This window comes from Saccoglossus kowalevskii, chromosome 2 (assembly GCF_978046115.1).
Source record: "Saccoglossus kowalevskii chromosome 2, keSacKowa6.1, whole genome shotgun sequence".
Lineage (NCBI taxonomy): Eukaryota > Metazoa > Hemichordata > Enteropneusta > Harrimaniidae > Saccoglossus > Saccoglossus kowalevskii.
This window is the reverse complement of record NC_140642.1, coordinates 4,823,816-4,841,832: the sequence shown is the minus strand read 5'-3', so window position 1 is coordinate 4,841,832 and position 18,017 is coordinate 4,823,816. Positions and strand designations below refer to the sequence as shown.

Sequence of the window (18,017 nt, the reverse complement as noted above, 5' to 3'; positions counted from 1 at the left end):
ACCAAAGGTCGCTGCGCATGCTTCGTAGACTCACTTCGATCGTTAACGATTTCCGGGTTTTGTCTTCTGCTGCTGCTGCATACTCGCCATATACTGGCATTTTGAATCACACTAAAGGATGAATGCATTCACACGCGTTATTTACATAGTATTTGTTTATATCGTGGTGTTGGCTCCGTTCAAAGTGACGTCGTTTGATTGTGACACGCTGCCGACGCCCAAATCGTATGTAGCTTATCAGCTGAGACAAGGGGAATCCATACAAATTGATGGCAAACTAGACGATAAGGCATGGCTTGACGTGAAAACTACTGACGACTTTATTGGTAGGTATGCTTATGTAGAATGTCTCTCATTTGCCCACGTTTGTAAATCGTTACACACGACTAATAAGTAATGATGTAGGACATGTAACACATACCGAGTAATTTCATCGCTCGCCGTTGCCGTACCGCAGAAACACCCCGACCACAGATCAACGATAGACATAAAATGCAGTACAGCAAACTGCTATCACAGTGCATCCAACCATCGATCGTGTAATATACAAATGTAGTAAACTGGTATCACAGTGCATCCAGCCAGGGTACAATACAGTACACTGGCATCACAGTGCATCCAACCACTGTGCAGTACAGTAAACTGGTATCAAAGTGCATCCAACCACTGTGCAGTACAGTACACTGGTATCACAGTGCATCCACCCACTGTGCAGTACAGTAAACTGCTATCAAAGTGCATCCAACCACTGTGCAGTACAGTAAACTGGTATCAAAGTGCATCCAACCAGGGTACAATACAGTAAACTAGTACCACAGTGCACCCAATCATCGTACAATACAGTAAACTAGTATCAAAGTGCATCCAACCAGGGTACAATACAGTAAACTAGTACCACAGTGCACCCAATCATCATACAATACAGTAAACTAGTATCAAAGTGCATCCAACCAGGGTACAATACAGTAAACTAGTACCACAGTGCACCCAATCATCGTACAATACAGTAAACTAGTATCAAAGTGCACCTAACCAGGGTACAATGCAGTAAACTGGTATCACAGTGCACCCAACCAGGGTACAATACAGTAAACTAGTATCAAAGTGCATCCAACGTTCGTACAATACAGTAAACTGGTATCACAGTGCATCCAACCATCGTGCAGTACAGTAAACCGGCATCACAGTGTATCCAACCAACATGCAGTACAGTAAACTGGTATCACAGTGCATCCAACCATCGTGCAGTACAGTAAACTGGTATCACAGTGCATCCAACGATTGTACATTACAGTAAACCGGTATCACAGTGCATCCAACCATCGTGCAGTACAGTAAACTGGTATCACAGTGCATCCAACCATCGTGCAATAGAGTAAACTGGTTTACAGTGCATCCAACCATCGTGCAATGCAGTAAACTGGTTTGCAGTACATCCAACCATAGTGCAGTACAGTAAACTGGTTTACAGTGCATCCAACCATCGTGCAGTACAGTAAACTGGTATCACAGTGCATCCAACCATCGTGCAATACAGTAAACTGGTATCACAGTGCATCCAATGATCGTACATTACAGTAAACCGGCATCACAGTGCATCCAACCATCGTGCAGTACAGTAAACTGGTTTACAGTGCATCCAACCATCGTGCAGTACAGTGAACTGGTATCACAGTGCATCCAACCATCGTGCAATGCAGTAAACTGATATCATAGTGCATCCAACCATCGTGTAGTACAGTAAACTGGTTTACAGTGCATCCAACCATCGTGCAGTACTGTAAACTGGTTTACAGTGCATCCAACCATTGTGCAGTAAAGTAAACTGGTTTACAGTGCATCCAACCATCGTGCAGTAGAGTAAACTGGTTTACAGTGCATCCAACCATTGTGCAGTACAGTAAACTGGTTTACAGTGCATCCAACCATTGTGCAATACAGTAAACTGATATCACAGTGCATTCAACCATCGTGCAGTAGAGTAAACTGGTTTACAGTGCATCCAACCATCGTGCAGTACAGTAAACTGGTTTACAGTGCATCCAACCATCGTGCAATACAATAAACTGGTATCACAGTGCATCCAACCATGGTACAATACAGTAAACTGATATCACAGTTCATCCAACCACTGTGCAGTACAGTAAACTGGTATCACAGTGCATCCAACAAGGGTACAATACAGTAAACTGGTATCACATTGTACCAAGCATTGTGCAGTACAGTAAACTGGTATCAGTCCATCCAGCCACTGTACAGTACAGTAAACTGGTATCACAGTGCATCCAACCATGGTGCAGTACAGTAAACTGGTATTACAGTGCACCCAACCATGGTGCAGTACAGTAAACTGGTATCACATTGCATTCAAACATCTTGCAGTACAGTAAATTGGTATCACAGTGCATCCAACCATTGTGCAGTACAGTATACTGGTTTCACAGTGCATTAAAACATCGTGCAGTACAGTAAACTGGTATCACAGTGCATCCAATGATCGTACATTACAGTAAACCGGTATCACAGTGCATCCAACCATCGTGCAGTAGAGTAAACTGATATCATAATGCATTCAACCATCGTGCAGTACAGTAAACTGTTTTACAGTGCATTAAAACATCGTGCAGTACAGTAAACTGGTATCACAGTGCATCCAACCATCGTGCAGTACAGTAAACTGGTATCACAGTGCATCCAACCATCGTGCAATGCAGTAAACTGATATCATAGTGCATCCAACCATCGTGCAGTACAGTAAACTGGTTTACAGTGCATCTAACCATCGTGCAGTACTGTAAACTGGTTTACAGTGCATCCAACCATTGTGCAGTACAGTAAACTGGTTTACAGTACATCCAACCATCGTGCAGTAGAGTAATCTGGTTTACAGTGCATCCAACCATCGTGCAGTACAGTAAACTGGTTTACAGTGCATCCAACCATCGTGCAATACAGTAAACTGATATCACAGTGCATCCAACCATCGTGCAGTAGAGTAGACTGGTTTATAGTGCATCCAACCATCGTGCAGTACAGTAAACTGGTTTACAGTGCATCCAACCATCGTGCAGTACAGTAAACTGGTATCACAGTGCATCCAACCATCGTGCAATACAATAAACTGGTATCACAGTGCATCCAACCATCGTGCAATACAATAAACTGGTATCACAGTGCATCCAACCATTGTGCAGTACAGTAAACTGGTTTACAGTGCATCCAACCATCGTGCAATACAGTAAACTGATATCACAGTGCATCCAACCATCGTGCAATAGAGTAAACTGATTTACAGTGCATCCAACCATCGTGCAATGCAGTAAACTGGTTTACAGTGCATCCAACCATAGTGCAGTACAGTAAACTGGTTTACAGTGCATCCAACCATCGTGCAGTACAGTAAACTGGTATCACAGTGCATCCAACCATCGTGCAATAGAGTAAACTGGTATCACAGTGCATCCAACCATGGTACAATACAGTAAACTGATATCACAGTGCATCCAACCACTGTGCAGTACAGTAAACTGGTATCACAGTGCATCTAACAAGGGTACAATACAGTAAACTGGTATCACATTGTACCAAGCATTGTGCAGTACAGTAAACTGGTATCAGTCCATCCAGCCACTGTACAGTACAGTAAACTGGTATCACAGTGCATCCAACCATGGTGCAGTACAGTAAACTGGTATCACATTGCATTCCAACATCTTGCAGTACAGTAAACTGGTATCACAGTGCATTCAAACATCATGCAGTACAGTAAACTGGTATCACAGTGCATCCAGCCAGGGTACAATACAGTAAACTGGTACCACAGTGCATCCAACCATCGTGCAGTACAGTAAATTGGTATCACAGTGCATCCAACCATTGTGCAGTACAGTATACTGGTTTCACAGTGCATCCAACCATTGTGCAGTACAGTAAACTGGTTTACAGTGCTTTAAAACATCGTGCAGTACAGTAAACTGGTTTACAGTGCATTAAAATATCGTGCAGTACAGTTAACTGGTTTACAGTGCATCCAACCATTGTGCAGTAGAGTATACTGGTTTCACAGTGCATCCAACCATTGTGCAGTACAGTAAACTGGTTTACAGTGCATTAAAATATCGTGCAGTACAGTAAACTGGTATCACAGTGCATCCAACCATCATGCAATACAGTGAACTGGTATCACAGTGCATCCAACCATCGTGCAATACAGTAAACTGATATCACAGTGCATCCAACCATCGTGCAGTAGAGTAAACTGGTTTACAGTGCATCCAACCATCGTGCAGTACAGTAAACTGGTTTACAGTGCATCCAACCATCGTGCAATACAATAAACTGGTATCACAGTGCATCCAACCATGGTACAATACAGTAAACTGATATCACAGTTCATCCAACCACTGTGCAGTACAGTAAACTGGTATCACAGTGCATCCAACAAGGGTACAATACAGTAAACTGGTATCACATTGTACCAAGCATTGTGCAGTACAGTAAACTGGTATCAGTCCATCCAGCCACTGTACAGTACAGTAAACTGGTATCACAGTGCATCCAACCATGGTGCAGTACAGTAAACTGGTATTACAGTGCACCCAACCATGGTGCAGTACAGTAAACTGGTATCACATTGCATTCAAACATCTTGCAGTACAGTAAATTGGTATCACAGTGCATCCAACCATTGTGCAGTACAGTATACTGGTTTCACAGTGCATTAAAACATCGTGCAGTACAGTAAACTGGTATCACAGTGCATCCAATGATCGTACATTACAATAAACCGGTATCACAGTGCATCCAACCATCGTGCAGTAGAGTAAACTGATATCATAGTGCATTCAACCATCGTGCAGTACAGTAAACTGTTTTACAGTGCATTAAAACATCGTGCAGTACAGTAAACTGGTATCACAGTGCATCCAACCATCGTGCGGTACAGTAAACTGGTATCACAGTGCATCCAACCATCGTGCAATGCAGTAAACTGATATCATAGTGCATCCAACCATCGTGCAGTACAGTAAACTGGTTTACAGTGCATCCAACCATCGTGCAGTACTGTAAACTGGTTTACAGTGCATCCAACCATCGTGCAGTACAGTAAACTGGTTTACAGTGCATCCAACCATCGTGCAGTAGAGTAATCTGGTTTACAGTGCATCCAACCATCGTGCAGTACAGTAAACTGGTTTACAGTGCATCCAACCATCGTGCAATACAGTAAACTGATATCACAGTGCATCCAACCATTGTGCAGTAGAGTAGACTGGTTTATAGTGCATCCAACCATCGTGCAGTACAGTAAACTGGTTTACAGTGCATCCAACCATCGTGCAGTACAGTAAACTGGTATCACAGTGCATCCAACCATCGTGCAATACAATAAACTGGTATCACAGTGCATCCAACCATCGTGCAATACAATAAACTGGTATCACAGTGCATCCAACCATTGTGCAGTACAGTAAACTGGTTTACAGTGCATCCAACCATCGTGCAATACAGTAAACTGATATCACAGTGCATCCAACCATCGTGCAGTAGACTAGACTGGTTTATAGTGCATCCAACCATTGTGCAGTACAGTAAACTGGTTTACAGTGCATCCAACCATCGTGCAGTACAGTAAACTGGTATCACAGTGCATCCAACCATCGTGCAATAGAGTAAACTGGTTTACAGTGCATCCAACCATCGTGCAATGCAGTAAACTGGTATCACAGTGCATCCAACCATCGTGCAATACAATAAACTGGTATCACAGTGCATCCAACCATGGTACAATACAGTAAACTGATATCACAGTGCATCCAACCACTGTGCAGTACAGTAAACTGGTATCACAGTGCATCCAACAAGGGTACAATACAGTAAACTGGTATCACATTGTACCAAGCATTGTGCAGTACAGTAAACTGGTATCAGTCCATCCAGCCACTGTACAGTACAGTAAACTGGTATCACAGTGCATCCAACCATGGTGCAGTACAGTAAACTGGTATCACATTGCATTCAAACATCTTGCAGTACAGTAAACTGGTATTACAGTGCATTCAAACATCATGCAGTACAGTAAACTGGTATCACAGTGCATCCAGCCAGGGTACAATACAGTAAACTGGTACCACAGTGCATCCAACCATCGTGCAGTACAGTAAATTGGTATCACAGTGCATCCAACCATTGTGCAGTACAGTATACTGGTTTCACAGTGCATCCAACCATCGTGCAGTACAGTAAACTGGTTTACAGTGCATTAAAATATCGTGCAGTACAGTTAACTGGTTTACAGTGCATCCAACCATTGTGCAGTAGAGTATACTGGTTTCACAGTGCATCCAACCATTGTGCAGTACAGTAAACTGGTTTACAGTGCATTAAAATATCGTGCAGTACAGTAAACTGGTATCACAGTGCATCCAACCACCATGCAATACAGTGAACTGGTATCACAGTGCATCCAACCATCGTGCAATACAGTAAACTGATATCACAGTGCATCCAACCATTGTGCAGTACAGTAAACTGGTACCACAGTGCATCCAACCATTGTGCAGTACAGTAAACTGGTATCACAGTGCATCCAACCATCGTGCAGTACAGTAAACTGGTATCACAGTGCATCCAACCATCGTGCAGTACAGTAAACTGGTATCAAAGTGCATTAAAACATCGTGCAGTACAGTTAACTGGTATCGCAGTGCATCCAACCATCGTGCAGTACAGTACACTGGTATCGCAGTGCATCCAACCAATCGTGTAGTACAGTAAACTGGTATCACAGTGCATCCAACCATCGTGCAGTACAGTACACTGGTATCGCAGTGCATCCAACCATCGTGCAGTACAGTAAACTGGTATCACAGTGCATCTAACCATCGTGCAGTACAGTAAACTGGTTTATAGTGCATCCAACCATCGATCGTGCAGTACAGTAAACTGGCATTGCAACCATCTACATTTCGATAGAGCAAACGATAAACGGTTAGACAGGCATTTTGATTTACACAATGAAATTTGTACTGTATTTTTCAGTGTATTTTAATGAATATTGTAGTCAAAGGAGATTCTATAACAGTAATGTTTTTCTTTTCCTAGACATTCAAGGAGAAGATTTTCCCAAGCCTAGGTTGGATACATGGGTTAAAATTAGATGGGATGATACCTATTTGTACATTGGTGGTTATTTGCAGGAGACAGACGTCTTCGCAAACCAAACCAAACATGATTCAGTTGGTAAGTATCTGCTATTCACAATTTTCAGATAATTCAGTTGTATAAATATAAATGTGAATCTGAACAATATGTGATGTTTTTGTCGCGTAATATTAATGATTGGGCCTATATTATTCGACAACTGTGCCCAATTAATTTGGACAAGCTAGCTAATCATTCTGACCAACGTAATTGATTAACCTCACACTTGATGCTCTTTATTTTCCGCATTTCTTCATAGTGTTTCTTGATAACGATTTTGAGGTAAGTTGGTTATTTCAAGTACGATACTGCTCATTGCCCATTTAACCCATTTAACGCATTTGAATACAAGGTTCAAAAAATGCTTTTAGAAACACAACACATTAATATTTGGGAAATTGGTTGTTAATTCTCCATATTTATAAATTAAATGAACCCAGAGAAGGATTACTGGTTTTGTGTAATGTATGTGTGTTAGTACTTTAACTCGTGTGGGTTGTTATTTTGTCTGTGTACGAGTTTCAATTGACGAGAACTCTTTTTATTAAAATAGTAGTGAGTATAAAACAGTATTTATATCACTGCAGTAGTCGGATGTGAACCACCTACTCAGAACTATGACTATGTGGTGCAAGATATGAAATTTTTCTAATCATTTGACATAATACGTTTATATATGTCTCTGATAAATGTAATAATTGTTTCTCTCCATTATAATAATAATAATAATTTTATTCAACACGAAAATCTACTACAGAGAGTAATTTTATGGTTGTAAAACAAGAACAGAAATAATACTTCACACAACCAATATCACAAATAGCACATTAAACATAAGCTAATGTTATTGTTTAGTACAAAGCAAGACGGAAGTACAGTTCAATCCACCAGAATCACGAATAAAACATTGAATACATGTAACTAAGAATGGAGGAAAAAATATATGAAAATTAGTATAACAATAAAACTACTAAGCTACTAAATATGCCATTGCATTAAAACTACCTGCAGACTAATTTGATGGAGTTGCTATGTTTCATCTCTTAATTTCATACTTGTATGTATGAATTGTGCAGTTTCTATTCCTGCAAAGCTTGTCATAATTAATCGGAATTTTTCGTCTTCATTCATTTTCAAGAAGTCAGATTTTTTGCCCTGTATATATTTAAATAATTTATTACGGGGTATGTCATATTTACTGCATCCTATTAAGAAATGGTACTCATCTTCAATTTTATCATCTGTGCAGAGTTTACATATTCTTTCGTTTCTAGGAATTTTCTTTTGTCTGCCAGTCTCAATGAGTAGTTTATGATCAGAAATTATTTAAATTTTTTATTTTTAAATTTTTTATATCATTTAAATAATTCTCCATATTGAAAGTAGTTTTAAATTTTCTGTATGAAGTTAGTTTGTTTGTTGCTCCATTCATTCTGCTGTCATTAAATAATTTCCTTCTCCATGTTTTTACATAATTTTCTCTGAGTACCTCCCCTATCTTTTTTTCATGTTGTTTTGATAATTCTGAAAGATTGTTGTTTTTAGTTATCTCTTCTATTCTTTCTACCCATCCTGTTTTCCAAGTGTTTATTTCCATAAAGGCAGTTGCTACAATGTTTGGAATTACTGGGGCTTTTAGTCTCAACCAATATTTTAACAATTGTGTTTCAATTTTGATGTTCAATGGATATCTACCCAGCTCTCCAAGAATAGCAATTTTTGTTGAATTTTTGCTGACACCTAAGAGAAATCTACAGAATGCAAACTGTACACTTTCTATAATGTTACTATGTTTTGCTGATTCTTCTCCTCATACTTCACACCCATAATTAATGATTGGTACAATTAATTTATCAAATAAATTCAATGCTGTGCTAATTTTATAATGTGATAATGTTAATAAAGACTGCTTTAGTGGAAACATAGCTTTCATAGCTTTCTCTTTTAAAGTATTGGACGCAGTTTTGAATTTTCCATTCGGCGTGAAAACTATGCCCAGGTAATTAAAACTATCTACTGTGGCAATTTCATTCCCTCATAAAACACTGACTTCTTATTTAATGTATGATTTCTTTTATTGAATACCATTAATTTAGTTTTATTGAGGCTTACTGATAGTTTCCAAGAATTGCTGTATTTTGCCAGTGCATCTATGCTGCACTGCATACCTTCCTGGGTCTGTGATAATATTAGGACGTCATCAGCAAATAAAATGCAGTTTAGTTTTTGGCCGTTTAGTTCAGGGGGGTGCCATTTGCAGATTTTATTTTTTCCGGCAAGTCATTAATGAATAAACTAAATAAAGTTGGACTTATATTACAGCCTTGTTTTACCCCCATAAATGAATCAAATTCATTTGTGAGCCCTTTACTAGTTTTTACCTTGTAGGATACCCCACTATACATATTTTTTATGAGGTTGTAAATATTTCCGGTGATACCATATTTTTGCAATTTCCAATATAATCCATCACGCCACATGCTATCGAATGCCTTCTTACAGTCTACGAAGCATGCATACAATTTTTTACTTTTTGAATTTTTTGAGTATTCTGAGTGAATATACTTATCTACTATAGATTTTAGAATAAATAAACAATCTGTCGTCCGTCTATTTCTACGAAAACCGAATTGATAAGGAGAGTATAAATTATTTTTCTCTAAATATTTTATTAATCTATTATTTAGTGTGGCAGTGAATAGCTTACCCAAGCAACTGGACAAAGCCACTCCCCTGAAATTGTCTGGGTCTGATCTTGATCCCTTTTTGTGTATTGGTACAATAATGCTACCCTTCCATCCCTTAGGAAATGTTCCTGACTTTAAAACATTATTAAAAACAGCAGTAATTGGTTCCATAAGATAGTTCTGGCCATACTTGATTAGTTCATTAATTATTTTGTCTTCACCAGAAGATTTGTTTAATTTTAATTTCTTGACTGCAGCTTTAACTTCACCTATGATAATTGGTTCATTTAGTTCCTTATTAATCTCTTTATTAGTTTCCATCTCCCTAGTTTCATTAATTATTTTATTTTGAAAATCACTGTCATATTTACTGGTTTTACTATTTTTTAAGTTATTTAGATTTTTAAAGTGGTTGTACCACTCATCTGCTTGGATTATGTCATTGTTAGCACTGATACTAGTATCATTCTTTAAAAAGATTTTGAAATTTTTCCAATACTGTTTTGGGTTACTTTCTTGCAACGTGACTGAATCCTATAAATTTTGCTTATATTGTTTTCTCTTAATTTTTAGGATTTTATTGTATTTCTTTCTTAATACCATGAATTGGCCACGGACTTAATCTTACACTGATTTCAATAATTCAACGCATTCTAGAACACAGACAATGTTCCATATTTATTTTTGACAGGTATTCACCGATCCCGACGGCAGTACACACTGGTAAGTATTTATCAGCATGGCTTGATGCTCAAGATATTTTTCATGTTTCAATTACGCCATTTTGTTAACAATTCACAGCTTCGAATTAGCAGCTTCGAAAACACTAATATTAGAGTTGATTAACACTGATGGGACTACAGTAGTTAAATCAAGTGGGGTGAGACCAAAATAAATGACACAGAGACAAGGATGTCGGTAGGTAGGTATGGGGCAACCTCACAAGTAGGCGTCGTAAGAGTTGTTGCCACAGTACGAGTCACAATTTAGACTAACACTGCGGCAAGAACACTGTGGTACCCAAGCAAGGCTGTGTATGCTGCAGTGACAGCCTCCCCCCCCCTGTGCTTTATTGTATAATACTGAAAATCAAGTGAATAACAGAGACTTTGCGGTGGGTGGGTGGGAAAAATCGTTCAACAGCAAGCAATGAAGCAAGTGTGATATGACTGATGAGTGAATGCTTGGTCTAGTGGTTAAATAACCAAGATGCAGAGAATTGATTGGTTGGGAATGGGAGGATTATGGAATATACAAAATATGATTGGTTTCCAAGAATGCAGGTTATGGAATGTGTACTTAATAACAAAGCATGGCAATGAAACAAAGGACTGGATGTGTAATGCAGAAAGAGGATTATTATAAGTATGAGGGTGATAATTAAAACAAGCCGGTAGGCTGGTTGGCGATCCGCTCCGCTCAAAAACAAGCACCATGTTTTTGGCTGTTTCCATGTTGTGACATAAACGTGAAGCTAACGTCAGTTTATAACTAATATGAAGTTCGCAAATACCATTCAGTTTTTGGAAGTCACTTAGTTTATTACTAGGACCACAATCACTCTCCTAGTCGAGTGATGTGCTAGGACGTATTCTGCTGTTACATTTATTATTTCCAACAGTTTTGCGATAGCATTTTCTAGAATGAAACGTTTCCTGTAAATGCTGGAAAGCGAAATAATGAAATAACGAGATGGTAAATATTTACCTAAAGTACAGTGTGTTGACCTTCATAAAAATATACTTCATAATGCAAAACTTTAGTCACGGTGAGTTATTTAAATATACGACTCCTAATCGAAAAATATGACCACAGTCCAGAATTTCAGACGGATATTAAGAAACCTAAGAGCATATCAAAAGCATTTACTCTAAAATATAAAAAAGAACTGCAGTCAAAAGTCAAGAATGCCAGCAAATAAAGAACTCTGCCCCACAATCCTTTGTGCGCATTATTACGGACACGCGCAAAAAACTGTACCACGCTTGTCAAATCTGGGTTAAATATACAGTACGCTACTATCTTGCCACAGTGGAGTGTTCGGTGACCATTGAATTAGCCCGTGATTCATAGCCCGTGTATTAATTTATTCATCAATTTTCGTGACTGACAGTACTGCCCAAATTTTAGCCAAAAAAACGCAACTGGTGAAACGGAAGAGCATTGCCAGGCGATGGACGGGGGGCTCTTTGGCGACGACCGCATAGAGGTCAAAATACGCGTTCTATTTTTACACGTTAAATATGGCTCTTCCATTTCGCCCCCTCCGGAATGTTCTACTTTCACAGCCTAATCGCAGGTTTTTCGAAAAACGTCGAAAAAACACAAGAATTAGTAGAAATGTTCCTGTTTTGGGCGGATTATTGATGGAGAATAATGTCTTTATTACAAAAATGCTGAAAAACCGTGAGTTGTTGCCTTAGTTATTTTTTTATTGGCGAAAAACTGCGAACTCGGCAAATTTGGTTGCACAACTTCCCTTTATCATATACACCCAGCGACACTGATAAAACTGGTAGGAGGTAATACATTTGGGGCGAAAGTATTCAAAAATCAGTTTTTGGATGTTGCAATGGCAATGGTGGGCCAGGATTGTTTTCCAATTAGTGACGGCACGACCTACCTGTGAAGTATGAACAAAACCGGCCGAGCCGAAACAATCACAGAGGAGTTAAAAGCCGTTGCTGGTGAAAAGTTACCCCAACTTTAGGGTCAAATTTCTCGGTAATGAAAATAGATATCAAAAATTCAAATGGTAACTTTGTGCCCACACTCAAGCTGAGTAGAATGAGCTATGTCTAAAGTGTTTTATCCCAAATTTGTAGGAGGAGATACATTTGGCGTGAAGCTATCCAAAAATCAGTTTTTTTGCTGTTGCTATGGCAACGGTGGGCCAAAAAAATTTTTCAGATTTTTCCTTATAACTAGGGTTAAGGTGTGACCTACCTGCCAAGTTTGAACAAAATTGGCCAAGCCAAAAAAATCACAGAAGAAATAATAGTGAACACTGGAAATGTACACACACAGACACACACACACACACACAAAACGACAAAAGTGATTATAAGGGCAATCCTAGCGGAGCGGATCGCCAACATAACATTGAACAAAAGACTGGCAATGGGGTGAGGCAAATGAACCCCATGGTCAGGTGTTAAGTAAACTATGATTGTGAAAACATTATATGTAGGTAGTAGACAGGTGTGGTCGTCCCAGCAGTGTTAACCTCAGATTACTATGTAATCGGCCAGTTATTAAATTTATTTTAGGCTAATGCAAAACAAGTCCACTGTGTTACCAGTGTCCACGGATATTGTTTTGTAACAACAATGTTGCTATTACTTTGTCTCACAGGTACAAAGAGTTCGAAATAAATGCCATAAATACCGTATGGGACCTGGAACTTGATAAGGTCAGAAGTGTATACGCATTGCCACAAATATTGGCTTTTTGTCGCCGACATTCAGTCTTCAAGACGATTCGAATCTATTAAAACAAAACATATCATCGTTGATTATTCGTCAAAGTATATTTATAACTGACATAATATATTCAGTAAATGTTATATTCTATAGCCTTATCTGAATGGAGGATCTGCCAATAGTAGTTTTGAAATGCCGTCAATGAAGTCAGCTGTATTCGTAGATGGGCCTGTCAATAACCCAAAGATTAAAAGTAAGTTGTATAATTAAATATATCTGTTATGTATTAAGATGCAGCAATTAATTACATATAATATTCTAATGCTCAGTTACGAATTTCTATACCATATTGGTAACCAGTATTGAAACACGTAATTTAGTACGTGGCCATTTTAAACTTCTCAACTTCACGTTCATATCATGTAAGTGTTCACATTTTCAGATAAATATTGGACAGTGGAAATAGCCATGCCATTTAAAGACCTGGTTAGACAGACCTGCAAAGCCACGGCACCACCAAAGCATGGGGACCAGTGGAGAATCAATTTCAGCAGGTTGTAATTTATTTGTTCGGAGTATTTAATTAATTCGTATATTGGGTTGATAACATATGATAAAGCCCCGAGAAATTGCATAATTCACGAGCCGCACCTATTATAGTACACAAAAATTTATTTTAATTATAATGCTGAGACATTAAAATAACGTTAAAGCACCTAAACCCAAACCATGTACAAATGTCGTACGCTCAATTACGTTTTGAGAATCGATAACTACTGTAAACGGCAATAATTTTTTTTGGCGTCCTTTGGATAATTCAGGAGAAACAAAAAAAAACATTTTCTCTTGCATCAAAATTACTCTTTGTAGTATACTTGTTTTGCACCAGACTTTATACAGAAGATACAGAGAAGCACAAAGACGAAGTATGTTGCATCAAAATGATGGCATTCCGAGATTTAATAAATACCTGAGCCCTCTGCCTGAGTAGCTGTATTCTTCCTAAACAATTTTCTGAGAAGGCTACGATATGCACATTCATGTTACTAGTAATCGCCTTTCTTCTGTCGCTATTACCCTAATCGTTCTTTGGCATTTATTATTCTTGGCAGGGTCGAGTGGCATGTGCAGAATGTAGACGGACATTATGAAAAGGTATGATTGTCAGTTAAATTATATGCCAAATATAATTTATCATTACAATCGCAACTACAAGTTTGTCATGACGACGCTTATATAGAATTTGTACTGCTTACAGTTTAGTATGGCTACTGAACAACGATTCAAACACAAAATGGGACAATTATTCATTATAAAACGACATGTTTTTTAACAATTTACAATTGGTTTCTGTAGTAGAAAGGTCTCATCACAAATTTTTAAACCTACACTGTGCTCAGCGACATGAAGAGAACACATCACATCTAGATATAAGATCGGTATTTATGGTTGTCATAACGAATTAATAAGTTAATATTGATTGACGGGAAATTAGTTCCGAAAATTTGCACAACAATTTTCTGTGTTAAAAAAAGCTTTATATTTACAAATCATGCAGCAATTTTGAAACTCTTCCTATCAATCGACTGCTGTGAACAGTAGTGAGTGTCAATAATAATTTTACATCTCCTCAGATTTCAGGCTTACCAGAAGACAATTGGGTTTGGTCCCCCCAACATGCTATCAATATGCATTTGCCAGAAAGGTTAGAGTAATATATATATTTTATGTGGTGATGTTGTTTAAAATTTTATCATTTGTTTGCATTATATTTTGTAAACGCCATGTTATGGGCTAATAGGTAAGGTATAGGTTGGTGGATATGATATTATTTTATCTCATTCACCAGGTGGGGTATTTTACAATTTAGCACTGATACAGTTAACAGTACCAAGTTTACAAGGGATCCCAACTGGCCTGTATATTCAAGTCTTGTTGAGGTGTATAATGCACAAAAGGTAAATCATATAATAGTGTTCAAATGAATATGGGAAAATTGTTTGATATTCATAAAAATTCATTTATCATATAGTTCATGTACATGGTACAATAGTTTAGTGAACATAAACAGTGCTGTAAAATTGTACCTCATTATATGTTTATATATACGGTAGCATATTTATATACCACTATAGAAAATTTGTATATTTCCTCTGGGTTTTTTTTGAATCCTATTACGTCTGTAATATCTCCATTTACGGAATGTTACTAGGTGAACTGTGTAAATTACGCGTGAACTCACAATTCGAAAGACGTGATTATGTAAATCAGTAAAAGTTGGGTGAGTTGGTCATTTATTCGTCTTGTGTAGTTATATGTTCGTAATATGCCTGTACTTTCAGCGATGGTTATTTTAATAATGGTAATATTGTAGATGACAGGATACTCAATAATAGCCTATAACCCAGGCGCGTAACGATGTCGGTAACTTACTATTTAGGACTATAATTTATGAAAAAAGTGGACATCCGTTCAGGCAATAAATATCGAAACGCGGTATGTACTAGTAAAACGAGATGGACAGTTATTAGTCCCCGTTCGAACGAAGTCCGAAAACGGGGACATATGTTTTGACCTCCGTGCGTGCGTGCGTCTGTGCGTGCGTCCGGAACTGTATCTTAGAAATGCCTGGACCAATCACAATCAAACTTCACACATACATCATACATGATATCATACATATGCACGTCAATTTGTTTCACGATCTGATTCAAGATGGCCGAATGGCGGCCATTTTTGTACTAAAAATCATAAAAATCAAGCATTTCTCGGCTGTTTACAGATGGATTTTGTTTAAACTTGATATATACATTAGACATTATGGGACCTTGATGCAAATAATTTTGTTTTTCAGATAACATTCAAAATGGCCGACTGGCGGTCATTTTGTTTTAATGAATGGGCTTCTAGACCCATATTTCCAACTTGTTTTGACTGATTATGTTCAAATTTTAAATATTCATTATACATCATGTTATAGATAGACAGATATATTGGTTTGACGATCCTATTCAAAATGGCCGAATGGTTGTCATTTTTGTGCTAAAAAAATCATCAAATATCAAGCATTTCTGGCATTTATGGATGGATTTCGTTCAAACTTGCTACATACATTAGACATTACGGGTTCCCAATGCACGTCATTTTATTTTTCAGATCAGACTCAAAATGGCTGTCAGGTGGCCATTTTGTTTTAATGAATGGGTTTCCAAACTCATATGTCTGACTTGTTTTGACTGATTATGTTCAAATTTTTAATATTCATTATACATCATGTCACAGATATACAGATATATTGGTTTGACGATCCTTTTCAAAGTGGCCTAATGGTGGCTATTTTTGTGCTAAAAAACTTGTTTTATTTTGTAGATCGGATTCTGAATGGCTGACTAGTGGCCTTTTTGTTTTAATGAATGGGCTTCTAGAGCCATATCTCTGACATGCTTTGACTGACTATGTTCAAATTTCTTATATTCATTATACATATATTCATAATGGCTGATTTTGTTTTAATTAATGCTGTTCCAGAGCAATATCTCTCAATACTCATTTGACGATCAGATACAAATGTCAATCATTTAAATGTTAAACAATCATCATATTCCTGACATGTTTATATTCCAGCTATATTACTATAAACAAAACTTTATATCTTAAATTTGATAACTAACGGGGACTGTGCCATGCATGGCTTGTTAAATCTTGTACAACTGGACACGAACTTCACAATCCATAACGCAATGCAACGAAGACACTTCAAAATGGCTGCACCCAGTCACAACGAACAAAACATAGTATGCATTCAAAAACGAGCAACGTTCGACTACGCAATAAACATAGAAACATGAAATGAATCTGTGAAACGAGATTAATAATTGATAAATCTTAATCAATAAAACGCTTATTATGTTTGCTTTTTGACAGAGGAAGTCCACCACGTTAACTTTAATATTACTGAAGTCATTTATTAAAATGATAGCTTGTAAACCTGTGTCTTGTATTTCTTTTAATGTTTGCCGACAGTTACTTATGATAGGATCTATGAATATTTTATGATGAAATGTTCCTTCAATACTAAATCATTTTTTATTTAATTTTTTCACAGAAATTCTTTGCAATTGAGGGTTATTTCACAGAAATCCTTAATCAATTGGACTTGCCAGATTGGGTAACTAAAGGCCTATGCACAAAGACACCTAACATAACTGTAATTAAGACGTATAATTTCAATGCAACAGTCGTGCCCATCAACCAATCACTGCCCAGTGGCTACGTTCGAGATGATAGGCTCATTTGGTTTTCTGGCGCGAGCTTGTTCTAAAGCTAGTCTATTTTTTCAACATTCGAGGCTGAGATTTAGAACTATTTTGTATTAGAGGCTGGTGCATATCACATTGGTGTCTTAACATATACATGTAGTGTTTTGTCTGGTAAGGTGTAGTTCATTTTATTGAGAAGAATTGTCGAGACGATATTACTTCATATTATACATATTCGTATCTCATTTAAGAATGCGACACAGCTTTGTAGGTAAATTTGGATTGTGTAGATCAACACTAGTAACAAATCTGATCTCGAATTATGTTTAGAAATGCTAATTTATGCTAAAAAAAAAGGCTTTAGTATGTGAGATTGCGTTTATATTTAATTGTTACAGTAATCTATATGATTATGTAAAACACTTATTAGTTACACAACACAGGGA

General features: G+C 37.6%; 1 protein-coding gene across 2 annotated transcripts; it reads left to right on the top strand.

The window, feature by feature from the left end:
* The first annotated feature begins 32 nt into the window (after window positions 1-32).
* Window positions 33-17,746, top strand: LOC100368858 (uncharacterized). 2 transcript variants are annotated; one of them, XM_006824866.3, is made up of 11 exons: window positions 33-326; window positions 7,105-7,242; window positions 7,463-7,485; window positions 10,582-10,613; window positions 13,245-13,302; window positions 13,466-13,565; window positions 13,755-13,866; window positions 14,425-14,467; window positions 14,947-15,017; window positions 15,162-15,270; window positions 17,418-17,746. In XM_006824866.3, the coding sequence occupies exons 1-11, from the start codon at window positions 119-121 to the stop codon at window positions 17,631-17,633; spliced, it is 1,110 nt and encodes a 369-aa protein (XP_006824929.1). In that variant the 5' UTR covers window positions 33-118; the 3' UTR covers window positions 17,634-17,746. The 2 variants fall into 2 exon arrangements, with proteins under 2 accessions (XP_006824929.1, XP_085364264.1); XM_085508138.1 differs by lacking the exon at window positions 15,162-15,270 and having other exon boundaries at window positions 17,418-17,615.
* The last annotated feature ends 271 nt before the right edge of the window (window positions 17,747-18,017 follow it).